At 32.2% G+C, this 21,045-nt stretch overlaps 1 protein-coding gene across 2 annotated transcripts in view; it reads right to left on the bottom strand.

Annotated features, from left to right (window-relative positions):
• Nucleotides 1-21,045, bottom strand: part of ATRNL1 (attractin like 1) — a 777,593-nt gene that overhangs the window by 488,932 nt on the left and 267,616 nt on the right. For both annotated transcript variants that reach the window (XM_055300426.1, XM_055300427.1), the window contains exon 22: nt 1,457-1,551. In XM_055300426.1, coding sequence (XP_055156401.1) covers nt 1,457-1,551 — 95 coding nt within the window. The remainder of the gene's footprint in view (nt 1-1,456; nt 1,552-21,045) is intronic.

The following is a 21,045-nucleotide window of genomic DNA, read 5'->3' as shown; positions in this document are numbered from 1 at the left end:
GAAGTAAGAAAAATCTCAAATATACAACCTAACCTTATTCCTAAAGAAGCTAAAAAAGGGATAGCAAATGAACTGTAAAGCCAGCAGAAGTGAAATAATAAAAATTAGACCAGAGATAAATGATATAGAAACTAAAAACCACTAGAACATATCCATGAAACCAGGAGCTGATTCATTAAAATATTATTAAAATTGGTAAGCCCCTCACGAGACTTATCAAAAAAAAAAAAGAAAAGAAAAGGGGCCCAAATAAAATCAAAAATTAAAAGGGAGAAATAATAACACAACAGGAACAGAAACAACTATAATAGAATATTACCATAAAATATATGCCACACATTGGACAATCTAAAAGGATAAATTCCTAGAAATATATTAATTCCCAAAACTGACAACAGGAAGAAATAGAAAATGTGAACAGACTGATAACCAGCAAAGAAATCAAATCAGTAATCAAATATCTTCCAACAAACAGAAGTCCAAGACCAAATGGGTTCACAGGTAAATTCTACCAAACATTTGAAAGAGTTAATACCTATTTCTTCTCAAACTATGCCAAAAAAATTGAAAAAGAAGGAAAACTTCTGAATTTATTCTATGAGGCCAGCATTATCTGGATACTAAAACCAGATAAAGACTCCACAAAAAAGGAGAGAAATATAGGCCAGTATCTCTTTGGGCTGGGGATTGGGAGGAATTGGGAAGATGTTGTTTAGGGATAAAAACTTACAACCAATAGATAAATAAGTCTTAGGCATCAAATGCACAGTCATAGTTACTATAGACAGCAATTCTGTATTATATACTTCAAAGTTACTAAGAGACTAGAGTTTAATTATTCCCACCACAAAAAAGAAATGATAATTATGTGACATAATAGAGGTTTAGTTGATGCTACCATGGTAATAATATTGTAATACAGAAATGTTCAAAGCAACTTTTGTATACACTTGAAACTTACACAGTGTAATATGTCCATTACATTTCAATAAGATCATAAAAAAAAAGAGGCCAGCATTCATCTATCTTAGATAAACTAGTGGACATTAAAAAGTACAATGGAAAACCTACTACTGTATAACAATATATAAGAAAAAGAACATATTTACTATAGCATGTTTTGAATTTATGGTTTTTCTTTTCAAAGTAGGCTACCCCCAGTTTGAGAACATAATTATAAGCACACAACACTGTCATGAAACCGAAAAAATAATAAACATGTATCATTTAAATTGTAGGACTGTTGGCAGAATCTGAAATATAAAACGCACCAACTCTCCAAATCACAAGGATATGTAAGTTTTATGAAAAGAAAAAAGTAACATAGTTAGTCTTTCTTCAAAAGCCCTATAGTGTGATAATTCTGAGTAGTTAAAATTACAATAAAAAATGACAAAAAATGTGTATCCCATGATATGAATATAATTCTATTATAAAATTTAAATTATCTTCTCACCTGCTCTGGGTTTGCTATGAAGTTTATGGCGGTATGGTGGCGATCATCTTCCTGTAATAAGCTGAAGGTAAACTGATAGTCAATCAAAAGGCTGTCTGTGGGGGAAAAAAAATACAATCCTGATATACACTTTTACAAACTGATAAAAACAAAAGTTCGGTGAAAACATACTGTATATTAAAAATTAAAATATTTATCATTTGTAAAGATATGTATTTTATTAAATATACTTTAAAATCTATTAAAATAGTTATTAAATAAATTAAAACAATTTTAAAATATTTTATTAAAATAATTTTATGAAAAATAACTGTCATTAATTATTAGTGGTCCATTCAAGACTTTGTCATCAAGCAACAAAAAGCAAAATAAAGATATGAAAGAAGTCCTATGCTTTAAAAACTGTATTTATTACTTCAGTTGTCATTACAAAAGTTCTACAAACAGAATAGACATTCTGGAAAGTACACAAAAGTAAGAAAATAAACTAAAAGTCACCCATAACCTTACAATTAGAGAAAAATACAGGCAATATTTTGGTGCATTTTATTCCAGTTAAAATTTTGTAGATAGAAAAATAGGCAGGCAGGCATTTTGGTACCCTACTTTCAAAAAACCAAAATTCCTTGAAAACATGAACTTTAATAGATAAATAATATTCTATCACATAGTATAATGCATTTATTCCTTTATTATTGTGGTAATTTTTACCGTTAACAATTTTAAAATGCCTGTGTGATAAGCATCATTCTACAGAAGTGATTCATTAACAACTGACAAAAAGAAATTGGGGATAAACAACTTTTAATTTTGTTCATGTATAATGTTGAAACCAAGGTACAACATCTGAGTCTTTTATATCATGAATAATTTCATATTTTATATAAGAGTGGAGAAATACTCATTAATTAAACTGCCACCTTTACAAAAACATTTCAGATTATTTTATTTTAAAGATTTATTTATTTATTCATGAGAGACCCAGACTGAGAGAGAGAGGCAGAGACATAGGCAGAGGAAGAAGCAGGCTCCTCACAGGGAGCCTGATGTGGGACTCGATCCTGGATCCCAGGATCATGACCTGAGCCTAAGGCAGACGCTCAACCACTGAGCCACCCAGGTGTCCCCATTTCAGATTATTTTAAACAGAGATGACTTCTATTCTTTGGATACCCACCTTTCATGTTATGCCCTCAGTCATTAAACACTATTAAAATAAAAAGTAAAGATAGGAATACTATCACTGCAATTATTGTTAAAATTACCAAGGCATGATTCTTTATGTTGATTACTACATACTTTATAAGATCTACCTGATATATTTCTTGTATAATTTAGTATAAGGCAACATTTTGTCTTCCTCAGAACTTGTATGAGATAATGAGAATTATGCAATAGGTCATATTTCCAATTTCGATCTGACTGCCAGAAACTGCAGAGGCAAATTCAATAGTCCAGTGTGTTCTAGGCACTGGAGACACAATAAAAAAAAATAAAATTAAAAAAATTAAAATTAAAATTAAAAAAGTCTTTCCTCATGCAACTTCCATTCTACTGGAGAGAAATGGGAAATTAATAAGTAACTTAAGTATATAACAGATGACAGTAAGAGTATGGAGACTAATAAACAGTGAAAAGGAGAGAAACTGCTGTCAGAGTAGAATGGTTGCCATTTTGAAAAGGAACATTTAAAGACCAAAGATAGTAGGAATATAAGCAATAGAGTTTACTGAAGAAAACGCAATCCAGGCAGAAGAAACAAGCACAAAACTCTCAAAAAAGATAAGTCTTAACTATGATTCTTGTGAAAAAAAGAAAAAAAGAAAAAAAAGGTATGGCAAGATAAAGGCCACAGGTGATAGTGGCAAGGCTACTAAGAGTGGAGGTTACAAGAAGAGGTCAGACACTTGGAACGTACTGGTAGGTACAACATACAGATTAGCTCAATAACTGCATGTACTATTTGAAAGAAAAGTAGAGCTTTTTTGATCCCAGACTACACAAAATGTCAGCATTAACAAAGATGAGTAAGAAGACTAGGTTTTATTTTGGAGGAGCCAGAGGAAACATTAGGAGCCTAGTTTTGGAGATATGAAGGTGAGTCACTTATTGAATTTCCAAGTGATATGTTGAATTGAGTTTAGAAGCTTGTTTGGTAGGTAACAATTTGCAAATTATCGACATTTTAGGTGAAATTTGAAACCCTGAAGCCAAGAAATTACCAGTTATAAATAGAGCAGAGGTGCAGGGGATAAGCCCTGAGGCATACCAATGTATATAATCAGATCCTCAGGAGACGGAGATAGCAACCTGTGAGACAGGAATAAAACCAGAATTTAGGGAGTCAAGTAAATATGTTGTTTAACAAAGAGGAGTTACCACCCTGGTCAGTTTCAGCTGGCAGGGGTTTAGAGGTAGGCTGGCAATATTGAGGAAAGGTAGTATCTATTCAAAGTGAGGGTAAAAATAAGACTGAGGAAAGGTAAGCGCTTCAAAACTAGCTTCAAGAATTTGCATAATTCGGGATCCCTGGGTGGCGCAGTGGTTTGGCGCCTGCCTTTGGCCCAGGGCGCGATCCTGGAGACCCAGGATCGAATCCCACGTCAGACTCCCGGTGCATGGAGCCTGCTTCTCCCTCCGCCTGTGTCTCTGCCTCTCTCTCTCTCTGTATGACTATCGTAAATAAATAAATAAAAAATTAAAAAAAAAGAATTTGCATAATTCTATTTACTTTTTTCTAGCTTGAAACTAAGTACTAAAAAGTCAGGAGTAGACAGCTCTGGGAGGTCAGGACTAGTAACAAGGGACACCTGTACAGCTCTGAGCAGAGGCTGAAGCCTGCAAACATTCTTTTGCCTTTATGCACTCTAGGCCTGTGTCACAATCATACTCCATCACACTCTTGACCAGGCATTCAACTTTGATTTTACTATTCTCTCTTATTAGAGTTGGAAGTACAAGACTAGCACAACGTATATTATATATGCTATGATCAGTCCTACTGTCACTTGGGCTAAAAAAATAAGTCCGAATCCTGAAACAAAATTCGTAGGAGTACTATTCAATTCAAGTAAGTGATAAGAGAACCTGTCAGTGAATGTTAATTATTTTAAGCTGAAGTTTATACTTTTAACAAAATATTTTCTTTTCAGGCTTAGAATCAAAATTCCCCAGAAGCCAGCTGTGTAATTTTCCACTTAACCAGGAGATAGGGACGCCTGGATGGCTGGCTCAGTGGTTGAGCATCTGCCCCTGGCTCAGGGCGTGATCCACAGTCTCAGGATCGAGTCCCACATCAGTCTCCCTGCCTGGAGCCTGCTTCTCTCTCTGCCTACATCTCTGCCTTTCTTTCTCTGTGTCTTTCATAAATAAATAAATAAAATCTTTAAAAAATAAAATAATAAAATAAAATAAAATAAAATAAAATAAAATAAAATAAAATAAACCAGGAGATAATCTATTTCTCCTCACACCAGTTTTAAACATCATGTTGGTGTATTTTTAGGGGGATTGCAAATGAATAATTACCTGGTACTTAAAATATGTATCTCAAAGCTGAAATTTACTCTGAACTTCTTAGCTAAATAGAGTACAGCACATAAAATATTAAAATTTAAAGAATATAAATAATAGTGAAAGGGAATAGAAGGGAAGGGAGAAGAAATGGGTAGGAAATATCAGAAAGGGAGACAGAACATAAAGACTCCTAACTCTGGGAAACTCGAACTAGGGGTGGTGGAAGGAGAGGAGGGCGGGGGGTGGGGGTGAACGGGTGACGGGCACTGAGGGGGGCACTTGCCGGGATGAGCACTGGGTGTTACACTGTATGTTGGAAAATTGAACACCAATAAAAAAATAAATTTATTATTTAAAAAAGTAAAAAATAAATAAAAAATAAAATAAACAAAATAAAATTTAAAGTATGTATCAAGTTTATGAAAATGTACATACTTTGAAAATATCTTTTTGTACTGCTTTAATGAACTACTTTATTATGCTATAGAAAGAAAGTCCTGTTTGACTACAATCAACTTATTGTGTTATTCATAATTAAGGAATAATGACAAAGTAGCAGAAGTGTGATCAAGAGAGGTGAAAGAATTACTTTTATTTTTAATTCCAGTATAGTTAACATGCAGTGTTAAATTAGTAAATTAGTTTCAGATGTACAATAGAGTAATTCAACAATGTATAGAAATACATTACTCAATGCTCACCAAGCTAAGTGTATTCTTAATCCCTTACACTTATTTCACCCCTCCCACCTCTCAACCCACCTCCCCACTGGTAACTGTCAGTTTGTTTGCTCTGTATACTTGAGTCTGTTCTTTTGTTTGTCTCCTTTTTCTGGTTTGTCTCTTTTTATTTTTCCTTCCTTCATTTAAATCTTCACTCAAATCTCACGTATGAGTGAAATCATAATGGTATTTGTCTTTCTCTGGCTGACTTATTTTGCTTAGCATTATACTCTCTAGATCCATCCATGTTGCTGCAAATGACAAGATTTCATTCCTTTCTATCATTGAGTAATATGCCATTGTATATATATGCCACATCTTCTTTATCCATTCATCTATCAATGGACACTTGGGCTGCCTCCATATTTTGGCTATTATAAATAATGCTACAATAAACAGGGATGCATATATTTTTTCAAATTAGTGTTTTCATATTCTCTTGGTAAATACCCAGAAGTGGGATTACTGGATCACACGGTATTTTGGTTTTTAAATTTTTGAGGTTCTTCCATACTGTTTTCCACAATGGCTGCACCGGTTTGCGTTCAAATCAACAATGCACAAGGGCTTCTTTTTATCCACATTCTCATCAACACTTGTTTCTCGTGTTGTAGACTTTAGCCATTGTGACAGGTGTGAGGTGATATCTCATTGTGGTTTTGATTTGCATTTCCCTGATGATCAGTGATGCTGAGAATCTTTTTATGTGTCTGTGGTCATCTGTATGTCTTCCTTGTAGAAATGTCTATTCATGTCTTCTGCCCATGTTTTAATTGGATTATTTGTTTTTTAGTGTTGAGTTGTATAAATTCTTTTCATATTTTCATAAGTTCTTTTCATATTCATTGAGTTGTATAAGTTCTTTTCATATTCATGATACAAACCCTTTATCAGATATCTTTTCCCATTCATTACGTTGTCTTTTAAAGAGAACTACTTATTAAATTGGGAGAAGTAGCATGTTTTCATACTGACTGGCATAAATACAAATTTAGTAAAAAGGGAAAAACTGATAAGACAGGAGAGAGAGAAATTAGGTATACCAAGATAATGTCCTTGGGTAGATAAAAGGGAACGAGCTGAATGGTCCAGTGGTGCATTCCCTAGGTTTGTGAGGTTTTAGTTTGTTTTTGCTTCTTGTATATCCCCATCTCAGTGCTAGAGCAGCTACAATCTAGAATCAACAAGTTCATACCAGAGACTATACAGTAGAGCCCTGTAAACCATGTTCATCCTGCACCAAAGGGAGCAGAGCTGAAGCCTGTACTGCTACAGGAAATACAGGAAAATGTTGAGTTTTACTAAAACTCAGTAACATACACAACTTTCAAATGATATTATATTATATACTGCAAAAAGATATACATACACGGAAGTACGTGTACTACACTTTTCAGGGTATTTTAAATTTTCATAATATAGAAATTATAAACTGTATACTGCATGTTTATATTAACTGGCTAGAAACAATTATTTGAAAACTTTGTCAACAGAAAAATACCAAAGGGATATCTGTCACAATTTGAAGAAACCATAAATACTATATAAATCAATACTCTGATTTCACAGACTTAGCCCTGAAGTTTGGAAAAACTATAAGTGATACAGCCAACTCTTAAATATTTTGGCTAACCCCTAAGATCAGAATCATGACAGGGATGTCCACTCTCACCACTGTTATTCAACATAGTACTAGAAGAAAGAGAAATTAAGGAGTCAATCTCATTTACAATTGCACCCAAAAGCATAAGATACCAAGGAATAAACCTAACCAAAGAGGTAAAGGATCTATACACTAAAAACTACAGAACACTTCTGAAAAAAATTGAGGAAAACAGAAAGGGATGGAAAAATAATCCATGCTCATGGATTGGAAATACAAATCAAAACCACAATGAGATACCACCTCACACCAGTGAGAATGGTGAAAATTAACAAGACAGGAAACAACAAATGTTGGAGAGGATATGGAGAAAGGGGAACCCTCTTGCACTGTTGGTGGGATTGTGAACTGGTACAGCCACTCTGGAAAACTGTGTGGAAGTTCCTCAAAGACTTAAAAATAAAGTTACCCTACCCAGCAACTGCACTACTGGGGATTTACCCCAAAGATACAGATGCAGTGAAAAGTCGAGACACCTGCACCCCAATGTTTATAGCAGCAATGTCCACAATAGCCAAACTGTGGAAGGAGCCTCGGTGTCCATCGAAAGATGAATGGATAAAGAAGATACATATATATATATATATGTATACACACACACACACACAATGGAATATTAGCCATTAGAAACGACAAATACCCACCATTTGCTTCAACGTGGATGGAACTGGAGGGTATTATGCTGAGTGAAGTAAGTCAATCGGAGAAGCACAACCATTATATGGTTTCACTCATACAAGGAGTATAAAAAATAGTGAAGGAGATTATAGGGGAAAGAAGGGAAAATGAGTGGGAAAAATTAGAGGGTGACAAAACATGAGAGACTCCTAACAATGGAAAATGAACAAGGGGTAGGGGAAGGGGAATTAGGCAAGGGGATAGGGTGACTGGCTGACGGCCACTGAGGGGGGAACTTGACGGGATGAGCCCTGGGTGTTATACTAGATGTTGGCAAATCAAACTTCAATAAAAAATAAATAAATAAATAAATAAATAAATAAATAAATAAATAAATAAATAAATAATTTAAGGGCAAAAAAATATTTTGGCTAACCATCAGCAATCTTTGATAATTCTAGGAAAATCAGAAGTTCACAATTAATTTCCCAATTGTATCTAAAAATGAAGTCTACAAATATGAGTACAACAGATGTAAGAAACAGCCACTCTTCTTTACAGCACTTTCACTATTTGTATGAACTTCACAGACCTTAAGATGAATATGAAGCTGCTCATAATTCTGGCTGCGAATTCTAATTGTATAGGTTTTTAAAAAGCGAAAACAAAGAGAAAAAAATTGACATCTACTATTTTGTTAAGTTAGACTTTCATAGTGAGAAAAATATCTATTTGTGAACATAGAGTATATGTAATATTATATGTAGAAGTACATATAATAATTTAACATGAGTAAATGGTCTAGTCATTTAAAATATCTGTTTGATATGTATCAAAGAAAAAAGGAAAATCTAAAAAACTCCACAAAGTTAAAGATGAAAGATGAGATAATAACACTGAAGACTACATTAAAAAGGAGCTAAATAAATTGAAACTGTAAAAAAAATACAGAAATAAGAAAGTAATAAAATAATGATAAAATTAAACATAAAAAGAGAATCAGAAATAAAATAATTAAAACAACATAAGACTAATGAGTGCTATGTAGGTCCAATCTAAAAAAGCCTCCCAGAATAGAGACAAAAATAGAATAGAGACAAAAATCACTCAAGAGGAGTAATAGGCATAGAAATTTTCAATATATGCATGCTAATATTATTAAAGCGGACATCACAACAAATCAAAAAAGTACGTATTATATATACCTATTATATACACTTATGTTAAATATATGATAGAAAAGATGTACTGAAGACTCAAACCTAAATATTGATATACCTTATATAAAAGATAAAAAATAATCCAGCATTATTCATAGTAGCCCAAAAGTAAAAACAATCCAAATGTCTATCAGTTGGTGAATGGTAAAAAAAAAAATTAAAAAGGCAGTATGTACACATAATGGAATATTATTTCACCATAACCTGAATGAAGTACTGATACTTGATATAACATGAATGAGTCTTGAAACATAATAAATAAAAGAAGTCCGTCACAAAAGACCACATATTCCACAATACCATTTATATATATGTCAGAGTAGACAAATCCATAGAGACAGAAAGAGAATTGTTAGGGTTTGGGGGAAGGAGGAATGAGGAGTGACTTCTCATATGTATTGGGTTTCTCTTAGGAGTGCTGAAAATGTTCTAAAATTAGATTATGGTGATGGTCACACAATTTTCTAAATATACTAAGAGATACTAAATTGTACACTTTAAAAAGAGTGAGACTTGGAGTATATGAATTATATCTCAATAAAGCTGTTATTGAAGAAAATATTACTGACATCTAAGCACATCCCTGTATACAGGCATGTGCAAAAAAGCACACACATTCACACAGACAAAAGAGTTATTTACAAAGGAGGATGAGGTACGATGGCAAGTGTTCTTAAGTAACAATATATGTGAAAAGACAAGAAACTAGAGCAATATTTATGGAAAATGTATTTTCAGCAATGCTGTCTACACAGAAAAACAACATAGTGATAAATTTCAGGTAAGCAAATGTCCTAAAAGGACATGATCTATATACTTTCCTGAAAAAAAAAAATAATTCATCACATTCTACAAATAAGAGACAAACACAAATGAGGAAAGAGCACTATAAAAAAAGGCTGGTAGTGAATATATGACAGATTCCAAGTTAGAACAAAAGAGAAAACAAAGTTATCTTTTTATGTATAAAATCAGATTGTTTACTAAGAAATATAAAACAACTAAAATAATAAACAAGTTTAGTATGTAGCCAGATATAAAAATATAAATACTGGGGTGCCTGGCTGGCTCAGTCCATGGCATATGAAACTCTTGAGCTCAGGGTTGTGAGTTCAAGTCGCATGTTAGGTGAAGAGATTACTTAAAAATAAAATCTTAAAAAAAATATATATATATATAGGCACCTAAATAGGCACCCAAGTCTTATTTTGGGGTTATTTTACTACACTGGTGATTATGCTTATCTCTACTCCCCCCCCAAAAAACCCCACAATGCATTAATAACAACTATACAGTTAGCCCTAATAACCTGAGATCTCCAGACTCTTTTAAATACATACTTCCTGCTATAATAATGCTGTCCTAGGAGTATGGAGTGTTTGGAGTCCAGTAAGCTTTTTAAAAAATTGAACACAAAATATTAATGCATAACTAAAGTATATGTAGAAATTGAAGTTAAGAATCATGTCAAGAGGGATAATAACAAAAAGACAATGAGGCAGGTGAAAAAGTAGTAAGTAGATAAAATATTAAATGGAGTACACAGAATTTCCATGAAAGGTAGAAACAAGGAAGGTGGAATATTGCTTCAGAGATGAAATTTTTTGAAGTTATAGAAAAGCAATTATTTGTCAATGTCAAAGGGACCAAGGCAGATGCTATTCCATCTAGATTCTGAAGTATCAACATCAGACAAGAAAAAACAGTCAACTCTTCCCTTAAGGAACAAATAGGTTTCGGAATACAGTGAGTTTTAGTTACAAGACAGTGGAATACTCTCTAGAGTATTATACTAAGCTAAATAAGTCAGTCACTGAAAGATAAATACCATATGATTTCACTCATATGTGGAATTTAAGAAACAAAACAAATGACCAAAGAGGGGAAAAGAGAGAGAGGCAAACCAAGAAACAGACTCTTAACTCTAGAGAACAGATAGTTACCAGAAGGAAGGTGGGCAGGGGAATGGGTGAAACAGGGGATGGGGATTAAGGAGTGCAGTTGTTGGGATGAGCAACAGGTGTAGTATGGAAGTACTGTACACGTGAAATTAATATTACACTGTGTTAACTAACTGGAATTTAAATAAATGCACTTTTAAAAAAGACACTAGAGTTCCAAAAGGAGAAGAAAGGGGGCATGGGAGAAGGTGGAGGAAGAAGAGGAGGAGGAGGAGGAGGAAGATACTTGATTTAATTTCAAAAATAATTTTTCAAAAAGGAAAGAAAGAACAACACCCTGAACCAAAGAAGCATACTTAGCTCCTCCTATATATTGGTTTCTAAATACCATTATCCAATTATAAGAAATCATGACTTCCTGGAACAATGGTTGATTCCAGGGCAAAGGCAGGAAAAGTACAAAATGAGTCTGAATTATCTTGTAGGACAAAAAACTAAGAAAATACTCAGAAAATTATGGAGTCATGCCAAAAGGAAGTAGGAGCCGATTGGAGGGTGTTCCCAATAGCCAAATCTAGAGCAGTTTCAGTTATTAAATAATGATAGTAATTTATTTAAGCCATAAATACATATCCACAAGGCAAATATGATATAAACAAGTAACTGAATAAACAAATAAACAAGGGAAAAGGAACAGTTTGTTCTTGTAGTTAATAGATGCAGAAGAAATAATAAAATAGAAAAATCACCATTTGGCAAGTACATATAACTCTCTCAGGTAAAGAATTATCAATGTATGTTAAAAATAGTGGATGATAGTAAGATAATAAACAGGATATTTACATAATATCAAAGAATTTCTTCATAAAGCACTCATTAGATACAAAAAGGAACAGTAACTTTAGAGTGAATAAAGTGGCACACACCACAGAGTAACAGCTGATCAAAAATAATAGCATCAATGATGGAAAAAATTGGTATCATATACTTCCAGATAGGATATACTGAAAAGACATCACTTCTGTGCTATCCTTACTAAAAATACACAACCTGAATTTAACAATTAAAAAAAAATCAGACCAATAAAAAATGAGAGATATATTATAAATGTCTGTCCAACACTTTCCAAGGTCAGGGTCATAAAGAAATATTTGTAAATATATGTAAGTCAGTAATTATTTCACATTGAAAATTTTTAAAGAATTTTTTTTAAAGCCCTCAGGTATATATGCCCTCAGGTTTCATCCATGACACATAATACAGGATTTCCATTCATCGGTCAAGGAACATTTAAGTGATTTTTACATCTTGGCTATTTTGAATATTGCTGCAATGAACATTAGAATGCTATTACGTCTTTGAGATCCTGTTTTTAATTCTTTTGGGTAAATACTCAGAGGTAAAACTTCTGGACTTACATGAAATAAACCAGTTACAGAAGGATAAAAACTCCATGATTCTCCTTGTGTAAGGTCTTTAAAATAGTGAAATTTATAAATCAGAGAGTAGCATGGTGGTTGCCAGGGACCAGGGAGTAAGGCAGTAGAGAATGACCAACTAAGAGACATAAAGTGTCAATTATGCAAGATAAATAAGTTCTAGAGATTTGTGCTACAGTATTGTCCCCCTATAATTTTCAGTACTATGCTGTACACTTAAAATATTTTTAAACAGATTTCATATTAAAAATAAAGTGAGATAAATTTTAATTTAATTTTTTTAAAGTGACAATACAAAAAAATGAATTATCTTAAAACTATAATATACTGACAGTTATAAGAGAACAAAATAATGGCATAAAGATATTAAGGATAAATTAAAGAATAAATAATAATAATTAATAAATAATTTTGAGGACTATTTCCTTTGTGATGTGATGTTTGGAGAACATCACTTACTGCTGCTATAACAAATGACCACAAACTCAGTGGCTTAAAACAATATGAATTTATTCTCACAGATCTGGAAGTGTGAAGTCCAAAAGAACTTTACAAAGTAAAGGGAGTAAAAGTAAAAGGAAAGTTCTAGGTGTGGTTATTTCTGGGGGCACTCAAAGAGAATTCATTCCTTTCCCTTTTCCAGCTTCTAAACATTGCTCATTGCTTGCTTCATGGCCCCATCCTCTTTCTGACCTCTTGTTTCCATGGTCACATCTTCCACTGTTGTAATCAAATCTCCCTTGGCCCCCTTTCATAAGAACACTTGGGATTACACTGATCTCTAAGGACAATCTCCCCATTTCAAAATTGTCAATTTAATCATATCTGCAAATTCCATCTTACCATTTAAGGTAATATATTCACAAATTTTAGGGATTGGGATGTGTACATCTTTGGGGGAAGGAGGGCATTATTCAGCCTACCATAGTGTCAGTTCATAAAATAAATGACTGGGAAAATATCTAATAAGATTTTAGCAACAGTTTTCTCTAGGTAGAAGAATTATCAGCAATTTTAATTTTTTTGTCTATCTCTCTTCTAGAATGAACATGCATTACTTCCAGAATTGGGCCAAAAAATATTTTTAAAAGGGGTGCACATTGGACTATTGATCCTTGACCTTTAACACGTTTTTTTCAAATGATTTACACTATGCATTAAGTAATTAAATTTAGATTGTTATATTCTTGTCCAAAAAAATGCATATCTCATTTCTAATTGACTTCTTAGGTATAGGGCAAAAAAAATCACATAAAATAATCAGTCTCTCTTGTTAGTCTTCTATGACTAGAGTAAACCAAGGGGTGAGTTCCAACATGCAGCAGATTTTTCTAGGTAGTTCAGTCAATACTGCACCAGCAATCATGGAACAACAACAAAAAAAAAATGGCTACTATTTACTACAAAGAATTAGTAACAGGTTATATATAAAATTAAGTTCATGAGTAAAACTCAGCATCATAAAAAGGAGGTTATGCAAATAAAATATCAAGATAAAAGACTCTAACATGTACAAAATATTTAAAGAGGTCAGATACTATGCCAAAGTAATGATTAATTGGAAATGATGACTAAAAGTTTAAATGCTACAGCAAAAGATCTTTTGAAACAGAACTTAAACCATAAAGAAAGAAAAAGTTATGTGAGGTGACGAAAAGCAAAGGACTATTTGATGTAGTCTTTCAACAAAAGCTACGTAAAATTATGTATTTTCTAAGTAAATAATAACCAATGTTAAAAAACATCAGAGTATTTGTTGGAAATATCTACATATCTGAGATGCAAGAAGGCAAACATCAGGATCATATGAAATTGATCTTGATTTGCATATAATGTACGAATGATACTGTTCATATAAATTTCAGCTCATTTGGGAGCCAGAATAATAGTTATATAGATTTTGAATTGTTTCAGAAATTTTTAATTTGAATATTTTGAGAAAGGAACTGAGGCTTTACAATTTGCTTTTTCACCATTCATATTGTATTTCACTTTTGAGCATTGTCCACAGTATTTAAGGAGATCTCAACTGCAATTTCCCATTCACCGACTGGGTTGGGTTATATTATGCAGGTTAACTAACCTCAGTAAGATTTGATGCCACAATCAGGATAAAACTGCCTATTCCATAGGATTACTATATGGGTTAAACATAATTGTACCAATGTGTATTTGGCTTGGAGAGGACTGTCATAAAATAAAGGCATTCAATAAATGTTATTTCACTTTTCTTATTTACTATATTGGCTCTGGATGAATTCTAAAAAATTTCAAAAGTCAGATTCCCATACGTGTATTTATATATAATTACATATCTTTTCAGAAATATATGAGTTCATGATCATATACATTTGGTTCTATGTGGTTTCACTATAATCATCTTTGCCACAAGTATATTTATTGCATAAATAATTGGCCAAAAAGCAATTTTGCAATAATAAATTAAAAAAAAAACTGGTGGCAGTTTGGTTTGACAGATTTTTTGGTTCCATCACCTGTTTGGTCTCATTTCTCCACTGATGCAGTGCTCCTATTCTTAGACTAAATAAATCTTAGCCCTCACAACGGTCCATACGGTGATACGTGATTCTGAACCTGCTTTTCCTGCAGAACTTTAGAAAGTTTATTAATGGACACTTGACAAGGCAAGAACAAAGAACAGTGTAGGATGTTTTCACAATGCAATACAAGCCCAGTTATCAATATGCATACTAGTATTTGAAAACTGATATCCGTCTTAATGAAGGAAAAAATTTTCACCAAAAAAAAGTGATGCTAAAATGTGAAAACAAATCAACAAGCAAAAAAAAAAAAAACGTATAATAGTATGAATAAAAGACTTTGAAAACAAATGCTTAGATACCACAGCAAAATAAAATCAGTTATTTGTGCAGTATTGCCAACACACAATTTAAATGTATTCAAATATTTTTTTTATTTCACAATAAAGAGTTTTTAATTTTGTTAATTATTTTCATATTTCATTATATCCTTTTTAATAAATGTCCCTTTTATTTTTTCTGATTTTATCTTTCATGGCAAAATTGACTTACAGCCAATTTAGTTATGTGGCAAAAATGCTTGCAGCAAAGCTGTTTAGCAAGAAAATAGCAGACACATGTATTTAGTCATCTTGAGGGGTCAGAAAAGGATGAACCTAGACTTTGATAAAAATATCAAGGATCTAAATATATTTTAAACAATAGCATTTGTATAAATACATGTTTGCCAACTTAGACTTGGTTTAGTAAATGAGAGAATTTGTGTGAACATTAAGTTCAAATATATTCACAGCTCTGAAGTTTCATATTTTACTCATAGCTCCAGAAATATGCCTCAGAAAATGATCATTTTTAAAAGCTTTTTTCATGCTCTTTGCCCTTACCAAGCTGTCTGACACACTGAAAGCAGACGGATTATTTTAAAACTAAAATTTAACATTTTAGTCTCCTCTTAACACCTTTCAATGGCTCCCATTTTTCTCACAATATAGGCCCAAATCCTCTCATTCTATAAAGCAGTGCATGTTTTGGATTCTGCAAATCTTATGTACCTTATCTCTTTGCCTCTCTTCATCTGATTCTATGTGTTTATCACATGCTATGTTTCTCCCAATCACAGACAAACTTTGTGCATGCCATCTCACCATTCTCACATCCACACCACTCTACTATTAAGTCATCTGCACATCAAAGCACCATCATTCTCTTGCCTGACCCATTGCTGCTCCCTGTCCCAGAAATTAAATCAGGTTTTCTTATAATATATTCCTAAGGCATCTACAGTTCTCATTCTGAGTTGTTATGGCAATTATATATCTAGGTAATTATATAACAGGTATAATACCTATTTTCCCTACTAGTTAATAAGGATCAATGGAGCAGAACCCATTTTGTTCACTATAATATCCCCGGAGTCCCACAAAGTAGTTAGTCAATACATACATGTTCAATGAATAAATAACAGTGAGTCAATTCCAATAACTGACATTCTCTCCAAACTCTAACAGTGTAACTCTTCAGTAAGTAAATTAAGGAGAAAAAATATGTCACTCTTGCGAGTATTAAATGAAATAATTCATATTAAATTGTTTTCTACATAATAAATATTCAATATATACTAGTTTTTCTTTGCTTGAACAGTACTATCCATGCTTATAATTATTAATTAAGAATTTCTATTGAGCTTGGAACATGTAGAATAATTCCAAAGTTAAAATTTGAAAGTTGAACATATGCTAGATATAATTTCAGAGAAAACACAGAAATTTTTATTATTCACACTCTGAAAATGACTGATTCCGTGCCCTAGGATATATACATAAACGCATTGTTCTTACTTTTTTCATCAATGAATAAAAAAAGATTGATGATGATTACTTGTGTCTATACATCACTGATTCTAATTTAGGGGTCTTCATATAATGTGCCCTGGCTTCTTCAGAAGCCACCTTACTTTACTTCATAGTATCTCCAAGTAGCTAAACTATGTCATTACTCTGCAATAATATATGAGAACCTACACAGATTTTACTTGAAACAAATGTTCTATAGACTAAGTGAAAAAAAAAAATCTTGAGATTCATTTTCACATAAATAATACCTAAAGTTGTTCAATCATGAACTCTACTACTTAAAGAAATAAATTTAAAATAAATATAGGGCAGCCTATAGGGAAAGGGAGGGGAAAAATAAAACAAGACAAAATCAGAGAGGGAGACAAATGATAAGAGACTCTTAGTTATAGGAAACAAACTGAGGGTTGCTGGAGGAAAGGGGGGTGGAGGGATGTGAACAACTTTTTTTTCTCGCTGATATCTGACTCATTATTTAGTATCATTTATTAAATAAAACAGTTTTTGTCCAATCTGGAAAACAACCACCTGACTTTAAAATAATGTTAATACTAGTTAACATAGTTAACACATAGTTAACATAACTGGGTGATGGACATTAAGGATGGTACGTGATGTAATGAGAACTGGGTATTATATAAGAATGACGAGGGCAGCCTAGGTGGCTCAGCGGTTTAGTGCTGCCTTCAGGCCAGGGCCTGATCCTGGAGACCTGGGATCAAGTCCCACGTCAGGCTCCCTGCATGGAGCCTGCTTCTCCCTCTGCCTGTCTCTCTCTCTCTCTCTCTGTCTCTCGTGAATAAATAAATAAAATCTTAAAAAAAATGACGAATCACTAACATCTATCTCTGAAAGCAATAATGCATGTGTTAATTAAATGAATTCGAATTTTTTTAAAAAATTGTAAGTGTATTACTTAAAATAAATTTTAAGGTTATTCTAAAATATATACTTCAAAACACAGGACCAAAAAAAAATTCTAATTGCAATTCCATAAAACATATATCAATTTGGGTTAAGTATGGTATTTTCATATGAAGACTTCTTATTTAAGAAAATGATTTGAATTTTTAAATATTTAGACCTTCTTTATATTTCCTTCAAAATGATGTTTCAATTTAATTCATATAAAAACACTTGGGATAAATATATTACTAATTTTTGTTGCTATAATTTTATTACTCATAGTCAAGAGTATGGGATATAGACTTACGATGCTGGATTGAAACTGGCTTCGCCATTTCATAGCCATGTGATTTAACAAAAATTAATTAAGCTCTCTCTGCCTCTGTTCCCTCAAACAAAAAAATGTTCATAATTAGTGTATACTTCTCATTTGATGATTAAATAAGCTAATAAGTATTAAAAGCTTAGAGTAGCCTGGCACAGTAAATGCTCAATAAATGTTAACTAGTATTAACATTATTTTAAAGTCAGGTGGTTGTTTTCCAGATTGGACAAAAACTGCTTTATTTAATAAATGATACTAAATAATGAGTCAGATATCCCAGTGAGAAAAAAAAAGTTGTTCACATTGAGAATATTATATATGTTGTAAACTTTTATGTAAAATCATTCTCAAGACATGATTTATTTAGAAAGGTATGCAATGCCTTCATTTGCCCATTCAGCATCTTTATACACATTAGGAACTATTGACCCTTGCTCAAGACAGATACAACCCCTCACAAGTTCTGTGGCTTAGTAAGAAATGTAAGTACAGGATATCAGTGCCCGTTCTCTCCTGCAAGTAGGCACCTCTGCAGAGGACACAGACTGTACACCACCACTGGGAAGCCCTGGCAGGAGGTTTTCAGACATTTTTATTTCTTCCTTAAACTTTATTTAATTAATTTTGCAGTGAGTCTGTATTATTTATATAACCAGAATTAACACTTTCATTATAAAATATTTTGCCAAAGAAAACTTTCATCTCTCTTCCATGTTAATTCAATAGCAATTTTTTATCAGCTATTTTTAACTTATTCATAATTATGTTATATTGTCCTTCATTTTAAAATATGCCAAAATGTTATATAATTCTGAAAGATATATCTAAAAATACTGGTATATAAGCTTAGGGAAAATTAATAAAAGCATTGATGAATCAAAGAGTAAAGTTTAATGCCAACCATGTGGTTAAATTATGTTTTTCTGATAATCCTCAATCTATCATGTCTTTAAACTGTGAAACAGAAGAATTTAGATTCTCTGTTTTCATCAGGGTCACTTCGCACTTCCAGATGGACCAGCCAGATTCTGTTCAAATACCTATTTATGCTCAATGGTTAAAATCATAGAAAACACAAATAAAACACAGTATATTTAGCTTAAAATGGGAAAATTCTTTTATTCCTATTTTAGAACAAAACATAGAATAATTACACTAAGTGTAAAGTTAATTTAAGTTTCAATTTCTTTCATTGTTTTGTATGACATAGTATTTTAAGTAAATAGAGATTGATGTTCATAACATATCTATAATAACATTAGAAATATCTCATATACAAAAAATTCAAATCCTTAAATAATATGCTCATAATTTTTCAGTCCAAAACATAAACATTAATAAACATTAAATATATCAATAATAACTAAAGAGCTTACAGTGGGATGAATGGGTATTTTTTTTTTACCAATATAAACTAATGTAGGATGTGATAAGTGGCAGAAGTGAACACTGAATATAAAAGTAATAATTAAATTCCTTACTTTTAAAAGACAGTGTACTATTATCATCACAAAATTGTATCCTGAACTCTAACAATAGAATAAATTCAAAATAAAACAGTAATTTTTAAAAATAAAAAGTAAAATAATCAAAATATGTTAGATTACTTGGAAATATACTAAAATATCAATAACTAGAAGTTTGGACATTACACATCCTTAAAGAATTAATGTAATAATAGCATAAAGTGGATAATTGTAGACAGTGACTTTCTGTATTCTGAAACATATCATCTATATAACATTTTCATAGTCCAGTCTTTCATTTTGTTTATGATTTTCTTTATTATAATTGTTATTATAATTAAAATGAAAGCATTTATTTATTTATTTTAATTTATTCATGAGAGACACACAGAGAGAGAGAGAGAGAGAGGGAGAGAGAGAGAGAGGCAGAGACACAGGTAGAGGGAGAAGCAAGCTCCATACAGGAAGCCCAATGTAGGACTGGATTCTGGGACTCAGGATCACGCCCTGAGCCAAAGGCAGACAGACGCTCAACCGCTGAGCCACCCAGGTTTACCAAAACGAAAGCATTTAAAAAGAAAAAAGAAACTACACTACTGTAACTACAATTTTCATACTGCCAAGATAAATTGAGTAATTCAATGTTACAAGGACCAATCAAATTAGATATCATTGCTAGGAACTTCCTTTTTTGTTCCATTAAGGAATGATCATTTCTATTACTTCAGTTTTGGATTTTAAACTGAACTTTAAAAAACTACTAAGCCTGTCTATAGGATACAACTGCTGGTATATTACTTTCAATTAAGTTAACACCACATTCCATTCAATTGCTTTAAGCTACAGTGTGGGCCTGCATTTTAAATTTCACTCAAATCTTTAAAATCAGAATAGTTTTCATTAACACTATTACAAGAATTACTGACCTCTTCTTTTTTAAAACACCGTTTCTTTCAAATGTTAAGTTTTGAAGGTCTCATAACAAATGACAAGGCTGCCATCTAGTGTTTTATGACTACTCCTTTAACATTTTTAAGAGAGTAAGAATCCTATATAATCTAGAGATGAGCTATCCAATATGGTAGCCACTATTCATATGTGGCTATTGAGTAACTGAAATGTGACTGATTTGAATTGAGATTGCTATAAGGATAGAATACAAATTGTATTTCAGACTTGGTTTGAAAAAAAACTTAGAAAAGGTATCTCATTGATGATTTTTACACTGTTACATGTTAAATTGACATTTCAGATATGCTGAGTAAAATAAAAGACTATTAAAATTAAGTTTACCCATTTCCTTTAACTTTTTTAATATAGCTAGTAGAAAATTTAAAATTGCATATGTGATTCATGTTATATTTATATTGGACAGCACAGATCTTAGAAGGAAAATTATCTTAGTCTTAAACATAGAAGATTTATATATATTTTTTAAATGGAATATAACTCATATATG

Source organism: Nyctereutes procyonoides, unplaced genomic scaffold (assembly GCF_905146905.1).
Source record: "Nyctereutes procyonoides isolate TBG_1078 unplaced genomic scaffold, NYPRO_anot_genome, whole genome shotgun sequence".
Classification (NCBI taxonomy): domain Eukaryota; kingdom Metazoa; phylum Chordata; class Mammalia; order Carnivora; family Canidae; genus Nyctereutes; species Nyctereutes procyonoides.
This window is presented reverse-complemented; position numbering and strand designations above follow the sequence as displayed.